The sequence below is a fragment of the Monodelphis domestica genome, chromosome 2, assembly GCF_027887165.1.
Source record: "Monodelphis domestica isolate mMonDom1 chromosome 2, mMonDom1.pri, whole genome shotgun sequence".
NCBI lineage: Eukaryota > Metazoa > Chordata > Mammalia > Didelphimorphia > Didelphidae > Monodelphis > Monodelphis domestica.
Genome location: NC_077228.1, coordinates 532,416,267 through 532,439,189, shown reverse-complemented (window position 1 = coordinate 532,439,189; position 22,923 = coordinate 532,416,267). Strand labels below are relative to the sequence as shown.

Sequence of the window (22,923 nt, the reverse complement as noted above, 5' to 3'; positions counted from 1 at the left end):
CTTCAGCCCCCACAGAGGATCCGGGCCAACAGACTGCTGCAGATAGACTGGGGGCAGCATCGGGGGGGGGCAGAATCTGCGACAGGAGCCCCCCCGGACGTCCTGTTAAATGTGGGGAGGGAGGGGCGGCTCCATCAGCTCCCAGCGTCCCCCGGGAGCCCACGGCGTGAATGCACTGAGCGCGGTGCGTCTGTCCTCGCAGGAGCGAGATGAAGCGCTGGATGACCTCTCTGGCCCCGAATCGGAGAACCAAGTTTGTGTCCTTCACGTCCAGGCTGCTGGGTGAGTCCTCCCGGAAGGCCCTGCTTTGGCCTCTCCCAGAAGGCCCCTGCTTTGGCCTCTCCCAGAAGGCCCCAGGTTTGGCCTCTCCCAGAAGGCCCCTGCTTTGGCCTCTCCCAGAAGGCCCCTGGTTTGGCCTCTCCCAGAAGGCCCCAGGTTTGGCCTCTCCCAGAAGGCCCCAGGTTTGGCCTCTCCCAGAAGGCCCCTGCTTTGGCCCCTCCCAGAAGGCCCCAGGTTTGGCCTCTCCCAGAAGGCCCCTGCTTTGGCCTCTCCCAGAAGGCCCCAGGTTTGGCCTGTCCCAGAAGGCCCCAGGTTTGGCCTGTCCCAGAAGGCCCCAGGTTTGGCCTCTCCCAGAAGGCCCCAGGTTTGGCCTCTCCCAGAAGGCCCCAGGTTTGGCCTGTCCCAGAAGGCCCCTGCTTTGGCCTCTCCCAGAAGGCCCCAGGTTTGGCCTCTCTCAGAAGGCCCCAGGTTTGGCCTCTCCCAGAAGGCCCCAGGTTTGGCCTCTCCCAGAAGGCCCCAGGTTTGGCCTCTCCCAGAAGGCCCCTGCTTTGGCCTCTCCCAGAAGGCCCCAGGTTTGGCCTGTCCCAGAAGGCCCCAGGTTTGGCCTCTCCCAGAAGGCCCCAGGTTTGGCCTGTCCCAGAAGGCCCCAGGTTTGGCCTCTCCCAGAAGGCCCCAGGTTTGGCCTCTCCCAGAAGGCCCCAGGTTTGGCCTGTCCCAGAAGGCCCCAGGTTTGGCCTCTCCCAGAAGGCCCCAGGTTTGGCCTCTCCCAGAAGGCCCCAGGTTTGGCCTGTCCCAGAAGGCCCCTGCTTTGGCCTCTCCCAGAAGGCCCCAGGTTTGGCCTCTCCCAGAAGGCCCCTGCTTTGGCCCCTCCCAGAAGGCCCCAGGTTTGGCCTCTCCCAGAAGGCCCCTGCTTTGGCCCCTCCCAGAAGGCCCCAGGTTTGGCCTCTCCCAGAAGGCCCCTGCTTTGGCCCCTCTGAGAGCCCCTTCCATCCTGGGCTGTGGCCTGCCCGGATCCTCTCTGCTTACGGGCGCCATGTTGAGATGGAGGGCCTGCGGAGCTCTCACTGAGCCTCGCTCCCAGGAGCCCGCCGCCCGCTGGTGCCAAGCCCCGGAGGGGGCGGGAGGGCGGGCCGAGGGCGATGCCGGCTGCACTAGGGCGTCTCCTCCGCTCGGGGGCCCCTTTGGCGGCCTGGAGGAGTCTGCGGGACTTCCCCGAGCCGCGCTCAGAGGCCGAAACAAAACCACAGATTACGGGGGACGAGCAGCCCGCGGGGGGTCTTCGGAGGCTTCTCTGCTCTCTGGAGTGCCAGAAAATGTCGGGGTTTAGATAAAGGGCTCCCGAGAGCCTCCTTCTAGGATCGATGAGGCAGAGCCGGCTTCGAGTTCCAATTCCGCCTCTAGTCCCTGAGCACATCGCTCCCCCCGAGCCCCGGCGGCTCTCTAAGGCTGTCCGCAGGCTTTGGGGGGCCTCTTCCCCAGGAGCCCCCCCAATGAAAGGACCTAAAAAGCGGGGCCTTGAACCAGAAAGCGCTTGGGCAGACACGTGGGAGTCTTGGGAGACGGGGCTCAGTTCATGGAACTTGGGAGGGAAAGGCCGAGGCGGGAGGCCGAGGCGGGAGGCCTCCTGCTCTGGGCATTCGAGGCTGTTCCAAAGTGCACCAAACGTGTAAGAACCGAGAGATAAAAACGAGGCGTTCGGTCCCTCCGTGGCTCAGTGCCTGAGATGGGAGGTCCTGGATTCAAATCTGACCGGAGACGCCTCCTCGCTGGGGGACCCTGGACGTCCCTTAACCACCTGGCCTGGCCCTGACTGCTCTTCTGCCTTGGAACCAAACTGCAGGGTTGATTCTAAGACGGAAAGTGAAGGGTTAAAAGAAACTTAAGGGGGGCTTCCAAGAGCTTCCCAGGCCTCCCCGGGGGCCTGGCCGGTCCAGGCCTCCAGAGCCATCAGAGGCATCCAGGGATGGAGGACAGTCCAAGTAATGGTTTGGATTCCCGGCTTCCTTCCTCCCCACCGAAGCTTCCCAGACCTCCATTTTCTGACTAAACCTCTGCGGTCCCCCTCGATTTCCTCCTGGGAGCCCCGATCCCCTCAGCCGTAAAAGGGGGGTCAGACAAGGCCGGCCCCTCCGGGGTCCCTTCCAGCTCCCCTAAGTCACGGCACTTCTCAGCGATGACCACCCAAAGGCCTGGAGGCTGCCCGGGGCCGCCGAGGCTTTGAGCCGCACCTCGGGGGCCTCTGGGCCAAGCTCTTCAGTGGAGAGATGAGGGAACTTGAGGCCTAGACACTCGAGGGGCAGGCAGGACTCGCACCCAGAGCCTCTGGGCCACATGGCCTCCTTGTTTTACAGCCAGGGCCTGGGTTCCAATCCCCCGCGACCTTGGGGGACGGCCCTCAAGGCAAGGTCTGGCTTCCTCTTCCTAGCCCAGAGGAGGCTCTTGGCTGGTCCTTGGTCTCGCTCTCCTGCGCCGCCCTGGCCAGGCAGCTCCAGGAAGGGCCGAGCCATGGGGTAAAGCCTCTTCTCTCCCTGCAGACTGTCCGCAGGTCCAGTGCGTCCATCCCTACGTTGCCCAGCAGCCCGACGAGCTGTCCTTGGAGCTGGCCGACATCCTGAACATCCTCGAAAAGACTGAAGATGGTGAGTGCCGTGCCAGTGGGGCCGTGTCTACACAGCCAGGGGCACACATCTATACCTCCCCCATGCCATGTCTATACTGCCAGTGTTACATGTCTACACCCCCCACATCACTGGTCTAGATCGCCCATCCTCTTACCTTCTCCAGGTGCTCTCCTGGCTCTGTCTTCACTCACCTCCTCCACACTGCCTAGGAGGCCAATGAGATGGCCACTCCCCTTCCCAAATGACAGGAAGAAAAACTGAGGCCAGAATGGTCCCGCCCTTTCTGTAGCACCTTCAGCAAGCTAAAGCTCTTGGCAGACATTCTCTCCCTTGAGCCTTGCACCAGTCCCAGGCAGCAGGCGACCTTGTTTTCCAGAGGGAGGAGATGGGGTGGGAGAGGCTGAGGAGCTCACCCTGGGCCATCCTAGGGAATGTCTGGGTAGGATTTGAATCCACACCTTCCTCAGGCTCCTAGGTCGTCACCTGGAGTCCCAGCACAAAGAGAGGCTGGGTGTCTGCTGCTGCCTCACCTCTAGAAGCAGCCTGGCCAGAGGGTTTTGTTTGATTTGAGAGCTGGGCTCTTGCTTTCAAGAGCAGAGGGGACTCCTGGTGTGGGAATTCCCTGTATCAATGTAGATTGGCTCCTGCCCTGCAATTTGTGGTCTCAGACGGCCACCTGGGACATCAAAGGGTTTGATACCTTTCTGGGGCTCAAACAGCCAGTGTTGGGGCAGAATTCGAACCTGGGTCTTCCTTCCTGCCAGTGAGGCCAGCTCTTGCAGATCCACTATGGCTGGGATTCCGGGGACAGGATGCTCTTAACTAAGACCTTCTTTTCCATCGATTCAATTCACACTCTCCCAGCTGTGGCAGGGTCCGGGCTCAGGGTTGGGCAGACAGAGAAACTAGAAACGAAGGCTCTCTGCAGCCAAGGGGTTTACTGGGAGGAAGGTGGAAGCGGTGGACAGTAGCTGAAGAGCCTGAGAAGGGCCCATGGGAGCAGAGCAGCCCCTCGAAGGCCTGCAACATTGCATTTTGTCATTGTATTCTGGTGAAAACAAAGCAGGAACCAGCCCTGCCCAGAGCCAGGAAGATGTACGTTACACCATGCAATTGACATCTTGTTACTGACGAGACTCGGTCAGCCTTCGGCCATTAAGCCTGTTGGGGAAGTCACAGCAAAGGGCTCTAGGAGAACAGGGCTGGTGGGGGGGGCGGGTTCCCTGCTCCCCCCTCAATCCTGAGGTGAGCCTGTGAGCATTCCGGTGCCCGCTGGGTGCCAGACCCCGAGATACAGGAGCAAAGCAGCCCAGTGCACCCCTGGGAGCTTGCCCTGGACCTTGGAGATGATGTTTAGAAACACAACCAGCAGCCCCTCTGGGGACTTGAACACCCCAGCACCATTTTGAAGGGCAGGCACTGGGACAGGCTTCTTGGGGCAGGGGGAACCCGGGTCGAGGCTCCAGGAACAGAGAGCACTCTTCCAGGGCTGCATCCTTCCTCTCCATCTCCTGCCTCCTCACGTGCCCGGGGGACTTTAGGCAAGTCCTCCCAGGGCCTCAGTTTCCTCATCTGTAGAATGACAGGGTTAGGCTAGCTGGTCTGTGAGACTCTTTCAGAGTCTGATATTCTTGGGGGTCCCCCCTCACAGACATCAGGATCAGGGATCCTGGGGAAGGGATTAGGGGTCAGCCATAGAATGGACACTGATTTCTAGGATCCATTTGGGCCATTCCTGAATGGAATGGGTTGCCCCCACAGGTAGTGAGCTCCCCGTTCCTGGAGATCTCCAAGCGGAGCCTAGATGGTCATTTGTCAGTATTCCATCACCAATGTATACCACAATGTGCTCAGCCATTCCCCAATGGAAGGGCAGCCCCTCATTTTCCAATATTTTGCCACCACAAAGAGCGCAGCTATGAAGATTCTTGTACAAGTCTTTTTCCTTATTATCTCTTTGGGGTACAAACCCAGCAGTGCTATGGCTGGATCCATTCACAACTCCACCAGCAATGCATCAGCATCCCAGCCTGGCTGCATCCCCTCCAGCATGGACCCCTTTCCTTTGCTGCCACAGCCTAGTCAGGGTTCTGGGATGGTCACAGCTGGCAGGGCTGGGATTTGGGTCCGCCTGCGCCCTCTGCTGGCCGCCTCGTGCAATAGCGCCTCCCTGGGGCGACTGCGCTTTCATTCCACCTCTCAGTCTTTGTTCTGCTCTTTCAATCCTGAACTTTTTGGCTTGCTCTCCGCTCTGGATGAAGAGATCAGGAAGGTCCAGAGGGGCCCTGGGGCCGGCCCCATCCTGGCTGCCCAGAGACCCTCAGCCAACGCTGCTCATTTTACAGATGAGGAAACTGAGGCCTGGGAGACAGGATGCGTCCGAGGCTGGCTTTGCACCTGGGTCCTGCTGGCCGGCCCCGGCCCCCCCTTCCTGCCCCCCCCCCAGGTTTTCCTCAGGCACTCGCTGGGCTTCTCCCTAACTTTCCCCTTGACGTCTTGCCGCCCCCAGGCTGGATTTTTGGGGAGCGCCTTCATGACCAAGAGAGAGGCTGGTTCCCGAGCGCCATGGCGGAGGAGATCCTGAACCCCAAGATCCGCTCCCAGAACCTCAAGGAGTGTTTCCGGGTCCACAAGATGGACGACACCCAACGCAGCCAAAACAAAGACCGCAGGAAGCTGGGCAGCCGCAACCGGCAGTGACAGTAGGAAGCAGGCCACGAGCAGGACCGGGAAGGTGCGGGAGGAAGATGGCGGCCGGAGGGGGGGCCCGGCTGCGCCCAGGAGCCCCACCCGCCCCCGTGGGGGAGGGGTCGCCCCCCAGCCCCGCCTCGCCGCTTCCCGCCCGTCTTCCCTTTCCTACGTGTGAGCACCCTTTCACTGCATGGGCATGAGGGGACCCCGACGCCCCGAGCACCCCCTGCCCCCCGGACCCCCAGCCACTGACTAGGGGAGCCCCCGGCTGCCCACTTCCAGAACCAGAGAATCCTGCTGTGCAAAGCAGACTCTAATAGAGGAAAAGCATGGCCTGGTGGGGCGGGAAAGGGGAGCCATTAACGCCCCCCCCCCAGGGAGCGCCAGGGGCGGGGATGGGGGCCCTCCAGGCGTCCCACCCAGCATGCCGCCCCCCTTCTCAGCTGCTTGTGATGCAGAGAAACCCCCCCGGACGGCAGGCGGGTCCTCGGGCCCAAGCGGGGCTCCCAAAGGAACTCAGGAGGGTCTGGCCGGAGGCTCTTCGGGGACCCCCCCGGCTGCCCCCCCAACCAAAGCGCCCAGCCCGGGATCAGAGGAGACAGCAGGGCGTGACGTGGGCTGGCATGACCGCACGCATGTTCTGCCGCACCCTCGGGGGCTCCCGCCTCTCCCGCCCTCCGTGTCTCCGTGAAACGGCTTTTTTGGTTTCATAAAATACATTCCACGTGGTGAGCCTCGTGTGGCCTTGTCGCGGGGGAGGGGCCGCGGGGAGGGGGAGGGGCGCCCACCCAAAGGAAATTCGTGTCAGAGGCAGACACTGAGGCAGGAGCGGAGGAGTGACTCGGCCAGGGTCACCCCACCAGTCCGGCCTGCCATCGCCCGTCACCAGGAAGGTGCAAGGCTGAGATGGGAATCGGAGGAAGGCTCGCCAAGAGGGGGGAGGGGACCTGGGGACCCACCTGGGCCCAACCAGCCCCCCTCCGGGGGCATCTTGGCTCTGGCGCCCCCTTTGTGCCTGCTCTTGGGGGTGACACCCAGAACGGAACGTTCTTGCCTTCTAACACGGGCTATAAGAGGAGGTGCAGAGCGTCGGCCAGGGGAGCCTCTGGAGACCCCCCAAAGCAACCCGGGAACACGTCCGGCCTTGGACACTCCCCCACGGGCTGACCCCAGTGTTTCCTCAGCTGTAAAACGGCGGGAGGGGGAGGGGAGCCCCTGCAGGATCTTGAGACCCCCAAATAGGGGCAGAAACATGGGAACAAGCAGCCCTCCACGGGGCCCAGATGGAGCTGGTGGTCCACTAAGCCCCCAGATCTTTGTCAGCCAGACTCTTCTGGCCCCATCTCAGGCAGGGTCCACATTAAATGTCTTTTCCTATTCTAGCCGCTGGGGCCCAGGGGGGGGGGGGGGCGGCAGCTGCTAACCACTAGCCGCCCCCCCCCCCCCGGGCTGGCCAATCATTCTCAGTGTCTGGGGGCCCCAGAATCCCCGTGGGGTGGGTTTGGGTTCCCCGTATGTCCATTCTAAGACAAGAGCAGGGAAGGCTAAGGCCACGGGGTCAGGTGACTCGCTCAGGGCCCCGATTTGAACCCGGGACCTCCTGCCTCCAGGCTCGCCTCTCCATCCCGGGTGCCAGCTTGGCCCGCACTCCGGAGGCCTCCCAGAGGCGGCTTGATGAAGCCCCGTCCCACGGTGAGCCCGAGAGAAACCGTCCAAAAGGCATTTATTTAAGTTCTGCGCATGCGACAGGAGCGTCTGCCCTCACGGGGCTTCCATTCTAGCGGGGAGGCGGGAGGAGGCGCCACAATGCCTCCGGGAGCTTTAGGAAGGGAGGATGCTTTCACCTGGGGGATCACAGAGGACTTCTTGGAGGAGGCAGCAGGAGCCCTGGAGCTAGGATCCAGTGGAGGAAACGCTCAGGAAGGCCACCATGGTGCGGGCTTCTGGGGCTTCCATAATCCTTGCCTTCTGGGCAGGAGTCGGGGAGGGGGGGGGCGGTTTGACCCTTCACCCCCCCCCCTTTGGGTCAGTACTTTGGATCGGGACCGGTCCAGATCACACCGTCTCACCACGGCTCGCTGGGGCCGTGAGGATTTTCAGGGAAGGTCCAGGGAGTCCAAGCGATGGCCCAAGATCACGCGGGAGCAGGGAGAAAACGGGAGCCGATTCTGAGGACCCAAACCCAAGGGGGGGAGGCCGAGGAGGCCAGTATTAGCTCGGGGGCACTCGAGTGGGCTGAGGGGCTCCCCAACACCCTTTGGAGGCTCCTCCGAGCTGGCAGGGACCTGCGGGGCCACCCACATGGCCCACCCTTGGGAGAGAGCTCCGCTTTGGGCCGGACAGAGCTCTGGCTGGAGGGGGGACGTGGGGCTTCGGCCTAGGGCTGGCATTTGGAGGGTCCCGAGAGAACGTGAGCCGGCGGCACCTGGACCGCCGCTGGCCAGGACGGAGAATCGTTAGTTAAAACAGGATACTGACGGTCCGTGTGGACGTGGGTCTCGTCTGTGAAACCTGCCTTTGGCTCTAAAAGTGGTCAGGCCGGATTTCACTAAGACAGATTTCCTTTCGGAGAAGATTGCCCAGAGGGCCCGGGAGGCCAGAAAGGAGAGGCAAAGGCCTGGGCCTCTGGGAGCAAAAGAAAGCCCCTTCTGGAGGGTTCAGCCCAGGAACTGGCCCATCCCACACTGAGAAGCACCCGGTTTGGGGCTAAACAAAGGCACGAGTGGATTCCTCAGAAGGGCGGCCCACGTGGTCGCCTCTCTGTTCCCTTTTTAAAGTGGCTTCTGGGGGGAAGCCAAGATGGTGTTGTCTCCGCTAAACGGAGCAGGAACCAAAATGGGTTGGGACAGAACAAAGAGACGTTTGCAGCTGAGCCCTTTCATACCCCAAAGCCATCCTTCTCGCCTGGGGATTCTTAACCATTTCTGCGTCCTGGACCCGCTGGGCAATCATCCTCAGGCGGCCTCTGGGCCCGGCTCAGAATGAAGTTTTCAGGTAATTGAATTAAACGCTAGATATTTCCGTCAGAGGTTGGTAAAAGAAAAGATGAAATTCTTATTGCTGTCCAAGTTCACGGAAGCCCCTGAAATTTCCACATGAACAATTCTTTCATTTGTTCTAGGCCAAAGACATCAAAGAACAAAACCACCAAAAGGTGGACTGTTCTAGGCTTACCCTTCTCCCAAGGCTGCTCCATGGGGCCAACCTCTCAGCCTGTGCTTACTGGGAAAGAGACTCCCACAGCCCACAAGGAGCAGCCAAGAATCCTGGTGAAGGGCCTCTGGGTCTCTCCCTATCTCAGGTGACGGGGGCAGCAAAGGAAGAGGAGGGCATGGCGAGGAGACGGTCATCCATAGCAGAGTGGGTTGTGCCAAGTGAGCTTAGCCAAATCCAGATGTTAGGAAAAACAAGACCGTTTTTATTTCGTTCAGGAAGTGGAGAATTTTCTCAGCGTGATGACAATCAATGCCAAGACCATGGAGGTGCCCAGCAGGGCAGCGATCACGATGGCAGCGATGGCTCCGGGGCCCAAGGACCCTAGGGAAGGCAGAGGGAGATGTGAGAGGCAGAAAATCCAGGCCTAATCACAGCATTCAGAGGCCCAGGGTTTGGGGGTACTAACACCCTGAACCATAGGACCACAGAGCTGGATGGGCCCTTAGAGGTCCTTCAGGCCCATCCCTTCCCAGATCATGAGCATCATCCACAGCATCTTCACCAAGTGGGGCCAGGTCACCCAGAGCAGCATGAATGGGGAAATACTGATTGAGGCATGAAATGAAACTGTCATTAATTTTCTCATTCAACAGTCATTTAAGGAGTGTCTGCACTGTACACAAGTCCACACTAGGTGCCATCTTCTTGGCTCTAACTCTTTCTAAGACACTAGATTTAAAAGTCCTTGTCATTTTGGCCAGGCAATGGCCAGCTGCAGCTTGACAAAAACTATCCCTATTCCACAACTGTAACATGGACATACCGACCTACCCAGTGCATAGGAGCACAGGATCAGGACTATAGAATTGAAAGGGGTCTCAGAGGTTATCTAGTCCAACTCCTAATTTTACAGATGTGGAAACTGAGACCCAGATAACTCAAGACTTGTCCAAGGTCACACAGGCATTAAAGCTTTGCACCCAGATTTGTACCTAGATCTCTTACTCAAGAGCTAAACATTTTCCTATTGTACCATGCCACTAGACCGGAAGCTCCAGTATTGTCTTACGACAATGGTGTTGTATCTTGTTAAGTGCCTAGCATGGTGCTCTGAGTGCCACCTAAAAAATGTTCTTTGAATGAAAGAGTTGGCAGTTGCACTAGGAAAGTCTAGATTTCAAGTCACAAGAAGCGAGTTTGAATCTTTGCCCTCTTGTGTGACCTGGTGCAAGTTTTTCCCCCCTTTGGGCTTCAATTTCCTTCTCTATAGATTAGACAAAATGACCTGTGGGGTTGAATTGTGGCTCTGCAGCTTGGCACTGCCTCTGTGACCTTTAGTCCCCTCCAGCTCTAAAAATGGATCCAGCAAGTAAACGGGATGATGAGAAGCTCTTCGGAGATCATCTCAAACTTCCTCCCACAAACATTTGTTTCCTTCCAGCTACTGACCAGGGCCCAGTGTGAAAAGAAGAAATTAAATTTGGGAAGGAAGTCAATTCCTGGATTTCTCTCATCTTTCCAAGGATGTGGCATGGGTTTGAGATTCCCAGACCCTCCTGAGCTTCACTACTATAACTCATGCACACCCGCCCACACATGTACACATACACAAAGCTCACAGGCAACTAGGTGGCAACAGTGGGCAGAGCACTGGGCCTGGAATCAGGAAGACTTGAGTTCAAATCCAGCCTCAGACACTAAATAGCGGTGTAAGTCACTGAACCAGTTTGCCTCAGTTTACTTAACTATAAAATAGGGACAAAAACAGCTCTACCTCTCAGGACGGGTGGGGGGGATCAAATGAGATAATATTTGACTTCACACAATGCCTGGCACATAGTAAGCACTATGGAAAAGCTTATGGTCCAAAGTCACATAAGTGAGGTGGTGGGCGGCAGATTTAGATTCTGAATTTGGATAGATTCAGAATCTGAACCCGGACTCTCTTTCCGTTCTACCAGCCAGCCTATTCCATTGCCCCCAGATTCTGCCTGAGGCTGGGGAAGGATGATGCTCTGACAGAAAGCTAGGATAGAAGTAAAGTGGTAGGTTTTTCACGTCATCCCTCCCATCCTTTATCTTCCTAGTAGCTCCTTCACATCTCCCTTTTACAGATGAGTAGACTGAGGCCCCACACTCTCCCACTCTCAGTTGGTGGGATGTGCCTCTCTTTGCCAGAATGGCCAGGGAGAGCATTTTTAAGGGGTGATTGTGGGAGAGAAAAGTGTCTCCTCAGCTCCTCCCCTTCCCCCAAGGCCCCCCAAAGAATCAAGCGGTCCCGTACCAGCGCCATCATCCAGCCGGTGCAGGTGGGTGGTGTCCTCGGGCTCATACTCTGCGGTGTAGAGGGGGAGCTCCGTGGCGTCAGAGGCATGGCTGTGGGTGGTGCTTTCGAAGGGCCCCCCTCCAGAGGGCAGCTCCCCTGGGTCGTTCCACAGGGTGGGAACAGGGCCTTGGGGATACTCTGCTAGAAAACAAAACGGAGAGAGATGACGGGAGGCAGGACGGGAGCGGCATTTGGGCTGAGTCCGGCCAAGGACTACCGCCAATGACCGGACGCCTAGCGAGGAGGGACGCGTCACTGCAGTGTCCTCCGAGTCCATCCTTCGGGGAGCTGGAATGACCGATCAGCGCAGGACTGGCGACAGGAAGGAAAGGCATGATGGTAGCCCTGCGCTGCATTTAGCCCCTGCCGGCTCCCCAGAAGGACGCAGGCGGGGGGCCAGAAGCGCAGCCGGGACGCCGGCTCAGTCTTCAGAAATCCACGTGGCAAATCCCCATCCCGTAAGTGCAAGCCAAGGCGAGGAGCACGTTCGAAAGCCTGTCTCAGAGTCAACGCCAAGGACTGCTTCCGAGGCAGGAGGAGGGTGGTCAGGGCTGGCCGTGGGGGTTACGTGACTTGCCCAGGGTCACACGACTAGGCAATATCGGGTGCCAGATTTGAACCCATTTATCAACATGGATTAAGCACCGACTGCATTCTGGGCACTGTGCTAAGCGCTGACCACACAAAGAAGAGCAGAGAATGGTCCCAAGGCACTGACCGCTGGCAAACGGCCAGAGATAGCAGGACGGGGAGAGAATCTCCCAGAGGGAGGCGTCTGGCAGAAAGCAGAAGCCAAAGACAAACCCCAGAACACTTGAGAATGCAACAACCGGGCCATCCTGGGCCGGCCCATTTCACAGATGGAACGATCGTCCACAACTGCCCCGGCGCGTCCCCGAGCCACGAAACAGACACCATTTTTGTGGCGTTGCCGTACCAAATGCTCATTAGCGTCCAAGCGACCCATAATGAAAAACCGAAGCCACGTGGGCCGAGGACGAGGAACGGATCGTTCCTGCATTTGTCCCAACGAGGTCCTCGGCCGCCGCTCCCAGGCAGGGATTCGCCTAAGAAGCGGCCATTAGTAGAGGAGGAGGAAGAGGAGGAGGACTTGCATTTCGTGGCACTTGAAAGCCTCCTTTCAGCTGGCCTTTGACGTAGATTCACAGATGAATAAACAGCCGGAGATGGGAAGAGACTCGTCCAAGGTCACACAAGTGGCCGAGAACCCACATCCTGATTCCAAAGGCCGTTGGAGCCCCTGCATGTGTGTTATTTTGTAATGAAAAGTTGGAGTTATTTTAAAGTAATCTTAGGGTAAGAAATTGGTGCCTCCCGGAATCCAGAGACTGAACTGCTTGCGGAAGATGTCGTGGAGATGCCCCCAGAGACTGCACACGGCTCAAGAGATCCTGAGCAAAGAGGATATGCAACACTGAACTTTGGGGGAGTTAAATTCACTTGTTTTTGTTAAAATGCATTTGTTTTGTTAAATGCTTTTATTTTGGTATGTTGTGCGAAAGGGGGCTGCTCCCTCATTGCTCGTTTCCCTTTTGCTTCCTTATCCCCAGGTGGTTGTGTTTTCCCCTTGTAAGAATTGTACATATCTTTAGTTTGCAATGTTTGAAATGATCCATTGGGGAGACTGGTCTCCCAAAGGATCACAGGGGGGATGGTGAAGTGTTTTTTTCCCAAATATTGGGGGGGGGGGCTTCATTTCCCAGCATTCTTTACTCTTCCTGGGGTCCCCCTGTCTCACATCTCTGTGGCACCCTTGCGTGGGTTTGTTGCTGCGGGGGCCTTTAGGAGCGCAGCAGGTGTGGGTCTCTGGCTTGTCCCTTTCTCTCTCACTATACATTTAAATTCTTGGAGTATCCATCCAAAGGTAAGTATCTGCATCGCCTAAAACCGCATCGGGTGCCTCGCTAGACCTGTGCTTTCATCAGAGCGGGAGCGCCCTAGAGAGGAAGCTGCGAGCCAGGCCGGAGGGGGAGGAGGGTCCGGGGCTCGGCTCTTGCGGGCCGTGGTGCCGCTTAATGAAAGCTTCCTGGGTCTGGCTCTGCCCTCCATGCCTCCGCCCCTCTCCCCTCGCCTGGACCACGTGGTCCCTCCGACCTTGTCATTCTGTGCTCTTCACCCGGCATGATTTCGTAATGGCTCTTTTTCCTCTTTCATGGGGCACCTGGAAAGCCCTCTGGACTCGGCACCAGGAGAAACCCGGCTCCAAATTCTACCTCCAACAGCCGAGCGGGCTCCGTTTCCTCATGTAGAGACGTAGCGGCGGTGCTGGGTACCGGGTGGAACTAGATAGTTCGCAGATGGCTTCCAGGTCAGGGATTCCATGAATCTGTGAAACGGGCATCCCGAGCTCCCCGGGGCGGAGAGGCTCCCGCAGACACGGCATCCACAGCCAGCAGGGCGGCCCGGCCCGTCGCTTTGCCAGCCTGCTTGTACCTTTAGGCTGCTTCTGGCTTTGCAGTGAGGCAGAAACGGCCCCTTTAGTCCAGCCTTCCCAGCTTCGAGGAGCTCCGAGGCCGTCCTGTGGGTCCCCCGACGCGTGCGGCCTGCGGTGCCTTTATGCGAGAAATGACTGGCCGAGCGTCCGCCCCGGGCACCTGGGCTCCGAGAGCGGCGCCTCCACATCCAAGGACCCCCCCCCCGGGCAGCCTCCATTCGTCCTAGAGCGCTTCCGGGGTGCCGGGCCCTGGGCGACCCCCAGCCCGAGGAAGAAGAAATATGGTCCGGACTTCCCCGACACGCAGGCCGCCATGATGTCCCGCCATGTTCGGAGACGCCTTCGCCGCCAACAACATTCTGGGAAACAGGGAAGTTCTTCACTCGGGGCTCCCACCCGGCGCCAGTCATGCCAGGATCCTTCAGGGGAGGGGAGGGGGCGGCCTCCCCCTCCAATCCTGGAGGGATCCCGGCAGCCGCCCGCCTAACTCCGGCCTCTGAACAGGCGTCTCTGCCGTGCCAGCCTCGGCGTCCTCCTCGGTGGCCCCGCGGCATCCTGGGCGGCCCTTCAGGCCCTCAAGACAGCCCTGGGCCGCCTCTTCCAGGCTGGCCCCCCTGACTTCGTCCCACACGACTCTCAGGCCCGAAGGACCCCAGGATGGAGCTTGGGGGCGGCTGGGTGGAAGCGGTTCCGTCTCCTCCGTCCTGCCCGCCTCATCTCTGCGTCTTTCCGACCGTTTCTCCCGCCCTGTATTTGGGGAGCCGGTTTGGGCCCCAACTGTGAAGTGCCGTCCTCTTAGGAGGCTCTAGAGAGGTCCCGGGCCGAGCCTTTGTCCCACAGAGGCCTCGTTTCCCTCCCAGGACGGCCGGGCGGGCCGTCAGCCGAGGCTCGAGGGCGGCCCTCTGCGCTCCTCTCCGGCCCGTCCCCAGGCGAGCCGGGCTTCGGCCCTCCAGAGGGAGCCTTTGGTCCAGCTCATCCCGGGCCAGGCTGCCGGCCGGCCGCAGGACACACAGAGGCTCTGTGAGGGCCCTGCCCGCTCCCGGCCCTCCCGGCCGCCGCTGTTTGCCCAGGGAGGAGCCGCGTCCCGTGTCAATGGCTCCTGTGTGCCGGCGCCCGAGGCCCTGCGAGGCCAGACATTCCCCGAGTCCCAGGCACGGGACGGGGGGGCTGCGGCCCGACGAGGGCCTGAGGGGGGCCCCGATGAGGGCCTGAGGGGGGCTGCTGGGGGCCCCAGTGAGGGCCTGAGGGGGGCTGCGGCCCGATGAGGGCCTGAGGGGGGCTGCTGGGGGCCCCAGTGAGGGCCTGAGGGCTGCTGGGGGGCTGCGGCCTAACGAGGGCCTGAGGGGGGCTGCTGGGGGCCCCAATGAGGGCAGGCTCAGCCCGGGCACTCAGAACGCCTGTGATGGCTGCCCACCTCCAGCTCCACGAGCAGACTGGACTCCCCATGCAGATTCGGTGGTTTTAGGGTTCGGGGGGGGCGCGCTATCGGCCTCAGGGGCCCCCAATCCCCAGGCGGGAGGCTTCTGCCCAAAGGAATCGGAGACCTCCTGGTCACTCCAAGCTGCTCAGAGGGCCAGATTTGGGCCGAAGCCCTTCTGTGGCCCTTCCAGGCCTCCCAAAGGCCTCTTCGGCCCGGCCCGGCCTGGGGCTGCATACAGGAGGCGCTCAATAGGCGCGTGAAACTGTAGAGAAGGGGAGCCCCGCTCTGAGCCCTTCACCTCCTCCTATGGGGGGGCGGCTGCTCTTGGGGATCGTCGCAGGCTATTTGGGGCTAATTAATAGGTTTTAACAGCATTTTCCCTTCAAAGATGGTCTTTGTTTGGGGGGGTCTCATGTGGGCCTCTGAGGCTGCCCCCCCAATGCTTTCGGAGCTTCCGGGGGGTTCAGCGGAGGTGAGCCGGGCACAGGCTGCCCCACCAGCCTCACCTCAGAGCCCGCCCAAGGCCTGTCCTGAACCCAGAGAGGAAAAACACCCCCTGGCCGAGGGGAGGCCGGAGGACAAAGGGAGGATTGAGTTTGTTCGGCCTCTCCTGCGGGCAGCCAGGGGCGGCTCTGCCCTGCTGTGTACACTGGCCGGGGGGGCCTGGGAAGGAATGGGGGGGGGGTTGGGAAGGAAGATCGGGGGGGGGGGGGGCCTGGGAGGGGGATCCTGTGGTCGGCAGAGGTCCGGCTGAGGCCGCCTTGTGCAGTGGGAGGGCCCTGGCACCGGCCTCTCCCCGCTGGCCTCTGGGGAGACAAGGCCCGAGTGTGCTGGGCAGCCAGGCTTGGCCGCCTCCCCGGCCTCTGGGGGCTGACAGGCCTCCAGGCCCGGAAACTAAGCCAACAGAAGGCCCAGACAGGAGGGCAGATTCATGGAGGCCGGGAGTGTGGTCAGGCTCAGGACAGGCTGTGGCCGGCCGCTGGCCTCCTCCCGCCTGAGGCCTCTTCGGGGAGGCTCTGCCCGGAGCTCAGGCTTCAGCCCATGAGCCACCCACGTACACTCTTAGGACCGCAGGGGACAAGTCCAGCACGTTTTACAGAAGGGTAAACTGAGGCTCGGGTCTCCATGGAGGGCCGGGGCGGGGGAGGGGGGACCAGGGCCCTCCAGGTTCTTCTTGCTTCCTGGGGTGGCCCAGGGATGGGAGGAGACGGCGGCCCATTTCCTCCCCTCAGCCCAGGAGGCGGGTGCGAGGTCTGCGGCTCGGGGCGGCGGAGAGGCTTCACGGCTCTGCCCTCGGACAAGGGGCCCCGCTCCTCCAGGCCTCGGTTTACCCATCTGTGCATGACCTACCCCGCAGGAGGTGGAGAGGCCCAAATGGGGGTCTGTCGATGCCGCCGGACGGCCTCCCTCCGCACCGCCGCGCCGCCCCTTCGCACCTCAACTTCGCCCCGATAAACGCCTCCCGTCGGTGGGTCCGTCTCGTCGTCGGCCTGGCCCGTCCCCGGACTCAGAGGTCCCGAGTTCAGGAGCTGCCACAGGCTCTGGAGGAGGTCTGGGGGACCCCCATGTGGGACGGCCACCAGCGCCTCCCCTCATGCCTGTCCTCTGCTGGGCCTCGGGAGCCTGCCGGGGGCGGGAGCTCAGGGAGAGGCCCGGAGGCCGGCGCGGGGGGAGGCCCGGAGGCCGGCGCGGGGGGAGGCCCGGAGGCCGGCGCGGGGCTCGCAGGGATCCTCTTTCCAGGAGGCCGGACACAGACGCCCTGAGGAGGCGGGAGGGCCCAGGGGGGCTCTGGGGGCCTCCACGGAGGCTGTGGCGCTGGGGGGAGCCGCCTCGGCGTTCCCTCGGGCGGCCGCTCTCTGGGCCCGGGTGGGCGCGCGGCCAGGGCAGGGATGAAAGCGCCCTTCACGGGGCACAAAGGGCCTGTGTGCAGCCACGGGAAGGGGCCGGAGGCCGGCTTGGCCACAAGCTTGTTTACAAGGAGGCGGGCGGGGGCTCTCTCCGGCCTGGGGAAGGCCACAAGCGGGGGGGGCGGCACGGAGCCTCCTTCCTAGCCCAGAACCCCCACCTCCACCCACCCCCACCCCGTGGCCTGGCCCAGCATCCTCAGCGCTGTCCCCCCCGGCCTGTGGGTGGTCCAACAGAAACAAGGCCGCAGACCCGGGGAAGGACTCCTGATCCCGTCTGGCCCTCCCGTCTTACAGACGGGGAAACTGAGGCCCGGAACAGTCGGTTGACAGGCCAATGTCACGCAGGGAGCCGGGAGCCGAGCTCACCTCGGGACCCTGTGGAGGCGCTGCGGGGCCTGCCCAGAGCAGGCAGATCCGAGTTCAAATCCTGCCTGAGACACCTTCCTAGGCCCACCTGGGCAATGACCAAGGCAGCACCAGGAGGCCAGAAATCCTGGCCCCAAGCCAGCCTCCCTCGACGCCTGCTGTTCAGGGACGGATGGCGCCTCCCCCCGGCCCCCCGCTTTATTCTGCATCAGCAGAGCCTGCTCGGGGGCCGGGAAACAAGAGGCTCCCACCGAGGACGGAGCAGGATGGAGGACGAGCCCCATGTACGGATGAGGAAGCGCCCGGGGCAGCTCCGGGCCGGCGTGGATGAGCTGCTCGTCTGGCCTTCCCCGGAGGCGCCCCCCGCAGAGCCGCCGTCTAGGGCCTCGGGACGGCTCAGGGTCCGGGAGGAGGCGGCCACACGCTCGTCCCCCTCTCGGGGCTCCCTGTTTCAGCAGGCTGAGCACGAAGGAGCCCCCCAGAGCCACCGCCAAGAGCTTCCCACCACGGGCCGACCCCCCTTCGTGAAGCGACCCCCGAGCTAGAACAGCCGCCGCTGGCAGCGATGGCCCTCGGCGACGGCAACGCCAAAAGCCAGACTCAGACTGGGGGCAGCTCTGGAGGGGCATCTCTAAGGGGGCATCTCTAGGAGGAGAAAGCTCTGGGGACAGCTCTGGGGGGGCAGCTCTGAGGGGAGCAGCTCTGCGGGGGCAGCTCTGAGCTCTGAGGGAGCAGCTCTGAGGCTCTGAGGGGGCAGCTCTAGGGGGGCGGCTCTGAGGGGGCAGCTCTGAGGGGGCAGCTCTGAGGGGGCAGCTCTGCGGGGGCAGCTCTGAGGCTCTGAGGGGGCAGCTCTGAGGGGGCAGCTCTGCGGGGGCAGCTCTGAGGCTCTGAGGGGGCAGCTCTGAGGGGGCAGCTCTGCGGGGGCAGCTCTGAGGCTCTGAGGGGGCAGCTCTGAGGCTCTGAGGGGGCAGCTCTGAGGCTCTGAGGGGGCAGCTCTAGGGGGGCAGCTCTGAGGGGGCAGCTCTGCGGGGGCAGCTCTGAGGCTCTGAGGGGGCAGCTCTGAGGGGGCAGCTCTAGGGGGGCAGCTCTGAGGCTCTGAGGGGGCAGCTCTAGGGGCAGCTCTGGGCATGGGGGGGCAGCAGCCAGCAGGCCACAGAAGCCCAGAGCCGCCCTCCAGGAGGACACTCAGACCCACTTCTGGACTTCCCACATCACTAGGAAACCCCCGAGATGGAGCGACCTCGGACAGGGGCGCCCCGGCCCCACCTTCCAGCCTGGGTTCTGACAAAAGCGGGGAAAACGGCGGGAAGAAAAGCTCGCTCTTACCTGTGAGCACGGCAGGGACGAGGGCTGCGGACAGCACCAGGACGACAAGGCAGGCGACGGCGGGACGAGCCATCCTTCTCCGCAGAGGTGCTCCGGGCCAGGCTTCAGGCAGGGAAGGTGTCAGGAGCTCCGAGCTCGCTTCAATGCAACCCTGTCCAGTTGGCTCACAAACCCCTTCCTCAGAGAGCACACAGGCGCGTGCGCACACTCACACACACTCACTCACTCACACCCAGACTCCTGGAACAGAGCGGCTCACTGACTGAGTGACCAAGAAAACCAGCTTTCCTGGAGCCAGGAGCAGCTCCACCCTGGATACTGGGAAACCTCTGCCTGCCTGCCTGCCTGCCTGCCTGCCTCCTCCCCTCCCTCCCTCTCCCTGTCCCTGTTCGTTTCACTCACTCATACACAGACGCACACACAGATACACACACTCAGATACACAGATACATACAGATAAAGACACACGTAGACACACACACACACAGACACACAGACACACTCACTGATACACACATAGACAGACACAGATACACACACAGATATACACAGACACTCAGATACACAGACACACACTCAGATACACAGATACATACAAAGACACACATAGACACACTCACAGATACACAGATACACATACACACACTCACTGATACACACACAGAGACACACACAGATATACACAGACACACACAGATACAAACACACACACATACATACACGGACAAACTCAGATACACACACATAGACACACTCAGATACACAGACACACAAGACACAGACACACAGATACACACAGAGACACACAGACACAAACACACAGACACACTCAGATACACAGACACACACAGACACACATAGATACACACAGATACACAACAGATAGACACACATAGACACAAACACAGATACACAGACACTCAGATACACACAGGCACACACTCAGATACACAGATACATACAAAGACACACGTAGACAGACACACATATACACACTCACAGATACACACACAGATATACACAGACACACACAGATATACACAGACACACACAGATACAAATACACACGGGCAAACTCAGATACACACACATAGACACAAATACAGATACACACACGGGCAAACTCAGATACACACACAGACACACTCAGATACACACAGACACACTCAGATACACATATACACACACACAGACACACAAACAGATACACACACGGGCAAACTCAGATACACACACACATAGACACACTCAGATACACAGAGACACACATATACACAGACACACACACAGACACACATAGATACACTCACAGATACACACACATAGACACAAACACAGATACACACACGGGCAAACTCAGATACACACACAGACACACTCAGAGACACACATATACACAGACACACACACAGACACACATAGATACACTCACAGATACACACACATAGACACAAACACAGATACACACACGGGCAAACTCAGATACACACACAGACACACTCAGATACACACATATACACAGACACACACACAGACACACATAGATACACTCACAGATACACACACATAGACACAAACACAGATACACACACGGGCAAACTCAGATACACACACACAGACACACTCAGATACACACAGACACACACAGATACACACATATACACAGACACACACACATACACTCACAGATACACACACATAGACACAAACACAGATACACACACGGGCAAACTCAGATACACACACACATAGACACACTCAGATACACACATATACACACACACACAGACACACATAGATACACTCACAGATACACACACATAGACACAAACACAGATACACACACGGGCAAACTCAGATACACACACACATAGACACACTCAGATACACACATATACACACACACACAGACACACATAGATACACTCACAGATACACACACATAGACACAAACACAGATACACACACGGGCAAACTCAGATACACACATAGACACACTCAGACACACACAGACACACTCAGATACACATATACACACACACAGACACACAAACAGATACACACGGGCAAACTCAGATACACACACACATAGACACACTCAGATACACACAGACACACTCAGATACACACATATACACAGACACACACACAGACACACATAGATACACTCACAGATACACACACATAGACACACAGATACACACACGGGCAAGCTCAGATACACACACACATAGACACACTCAGATACACATAGACACACTCAGATACACACAGACACACTCAGATACACACATATACACACACACACAGACACACATAGATACACTCACAGATACACACACATAGACACAAACACAGATACACACACGGGCAAACTCAGATACACACATAGACACACTCAGATACACACATATACACACACACAGACACACATAGATACACACACATAGACACAAACACAGATACACACACACTCAGATACACACAAACACACACACACACACACACACACACACAGATGAAGAATGAGATGAGGCAGCCCAGAGGCAGCCAGAGAGGCCTCTGCCAATGACAGACTTGGGGGACCCTCCGACTTTACCATTGTGAGACGCAGGGGGGCCCCGAGTTTAGCCACCGAGGCCCGGGTGACCCGAGCCGCCTCCCTGAGGCGCCTTTTCCCCTCCGACAAAGAGCCACAAGGCCATCTTCCGGGCACTCGGAGCTGGGCGCCGCGCTGACACGGGGGCCTTCTTAGACCAAGCAGGCACGCCGTCGGGGACCCAAACTGGCTTACCAGAAGGCTCTGCGGTGGCCAGGCCACAGGCCCAGCGGCCACTCGCAGCTGCCCAGGCTGGACCCCTCTCGCTGGGTGGAGGAGGAAGCGAAGGGCAGGGAGGCGGCGAGTGCAGGCGGGGGACTTTGCAGACGTCTTAGGAAGAGCCGCCTCCCGGGCCTGCCTGCTTCCCACGGACGCCACGCGGGGCCCGGAGGAGGCCGGCGCGGCCTCCATTTCCCTGCACACAAACTCAAACCAAACGTTGCTCATTTCTGAAAGGTTCCGTTCTCCAGAGGCTAAAGCGTTCACAGCCCAACATCGGCTGGGAGGACCGCCCTGAGCAGAAAGCTGGACGTCCTTCCTGCCTCGTGGATGGAAAGATTCTCCATCTTGTGAAGGGAAAGGAAAGAGCTTCCGATCCGAGCCTCTTGGCTACCTGCTCATTCCCCAAACCAGGAGCTCTGCCGAGAAGGCCGCTCCGGGGGGCAGCTGGGCGGTTCAGTGGATGAGTCAGGCCTAGACACGGGAGGTCCTGGGTTCCAATCTGGCCTCAGACACTTCCCAGCTGTGTGACCCTGGCCAAGTCACTGCACCTATCCCTGACCACTCTTCTGCCTTGGAGCCAGTCCACAGTATGGATCCCAAGACAGAAGGGAAGGAGTTAAAAAGATGTAAACACACACAGAGTGCTACCTCCAGGCCGGACGCCCAGCATGCCACGAAGCTGGCGTTGCTCCACGCGGGTGAGCTCTCTGGAGTCCTCCTTCCCTTTCCCACCTCCTCAGCTCCGAACCTGCCCTCCATCGCCTGCTGTCAGGACTCGCCTCGCCTCCGCCATCCTCCAGAACGAGGCCTTCCAGCTGGCCGCTCGTGCCCCGACCTCCCTGAAAACTCTGCCTGCGCTGCCGCAAGGGCTCTCCCGAGAGCCTCCTGGACGTTACTGGGGAGGCACCATCGGGCTCGGGCCTGTCAGAATAGCCCCCCCACTTCTCTTCCCAACGACGCGACAGGCCCTGGCGGTCCAGCGCCCGAGGCTGCGGAGGGCCGGCCTGGAGCAGAGGCCGGGGACGAGTCCTGGAGCCACGGACGGCGCCCTTCACCCTTCACCCTCCCCGGCTACCTGCACCCGAAGCCCGTGAGGCCCGTCCCGAGGACGGCTCCACTGTAAGAGCTGAGCAAAGGGAAGAAAGCAGAGGGCCGCCGTGCCTGAAGCCAGCCGGCCTGGCGCTCCTCCTCCTTGGTCGCCCCGCCAGCGCTACGGGGAGAGGAGAGGGCCCTGGAGAGGGGGTGGCCGGAGCCCGTCTTCCCCAGGGCCCTGTCTCCGGGCTCAAAGGCTTCCCAACAGCAGGCCAGCGGCGTCATGACCCAGCCGAGATCCCCCAAGGGGAAGGGCCTCTGCAGCGACTTCAGAAGTCATTCTGGAAGCGAGCGGGCCGCTCTCTCCCCGGCTCAGAGGAGCTCCTGCCCGTGGGTTCAAGGCATCCTCCCTAACTTTAGGGAGATCGTCTGGCCATCTAAAGTCCTCTGGCCAGCCCCGTGATCGCGACAAATGAGCTGGCTCCCGCCTCGGGGACGGCGGCGAGAGCCTTCCCGCGAGGCC

At 60.0% G+C, this 22,923-nt stretch overlaps 2 protein-coding genes across 4 annotated transcripts in view; one reads left to right on the top strand and one right to left on the bottom strand.

The window, feature by feature from the left end:
- Window positions 1-6,323, top strand: part of NGEF (neuronal guanine nucleotide exchange factor) — a 112,652-nt gene extending 106,329 nt beyond the window's left edge. For both annotated transcript variants that reach the window (XM_056819976.1, XM_056819978.1), the window contains 3 exons: window positions 203-282; window positions 2,814-2,918; window positions 5,410-6,323. In XM_056819976.1, the coding sequence (XP_056675954.1) occupies window positions 203-282; window positions 2,814-2,918; window positions 5,410-5,600 (376 nt within the window). In that variant the 3' untranslated portion in view covers window positions 5,601-6,323. The remainder of the gene's footprint in view (window positions 1-202; window positions 283-2,813; window positions 2,919-5,409) is intronic.
- Window positions 6,324-7,297: 974 nt separating this feature from the next.
- SNORC (secondary ossification center associated regulator of chondrocyte maturation) lies at window positions 7,298-22,869 on the bottom strand. 2 transcript variants are annotated; one of them, XM_056819974.1, is made up of 3 exons: window positions 18,548-22,869; window positions 11,032-11,214; window positions 7,298-9,128 (listed from the first exon to the last, which is right to left on the bottom strand). In XM_056819974.1, exons 1-3 carry the CDS (start codon window positions 18,618-18,620, stop codon window positions 9,019-9,021), a joined length of 366 nt encoding a protein of 121 aa, XP_056675952.1. In that variant the 5' UTR covers window positions 18,621-22,869; the 3' UTR covers window positions 7,298-9,018. The 2 variants fall into 2 exon arrangements, with proteins under 2 accessions (XP_056675952.1, XP_056675953.1); XM_056819975.1 differs by having other exon boundaries at window positions 11,032-11,211.
- Between the last annotated feature and the right edge of the window lie 54 nt (window positions 22,870-22,923).

What these genes read in the sequence shown, in the direction of transcription:
- SNORC (XM_056819974.1), bottom strand. Translation starts at nt 18,620, where the DNA reads ATGGCTCGTCCCGCCGTCGCCTGCCTTGTCGTCCTGGTGCTGTCCGCA. An exon ending in CGTCCCTGCCGTGCTCACAG is followed by an intron (nt 11,215 to 18,547) that starts GTAAGAGCGAGC and finishes TTTGTTTTCTAG; the next exon opens with CAGAGTATCCCCAAGGCCCT. An exon ending in CCGGCTGGATGATGGCGCTG is followed by an intron (nt 9,129 to 11,031) that starts GTACGGGACCGC and finishes TGCCTTCCCTAG; the next exon opens with GGTCCTTGGGCCCCGGAGCC.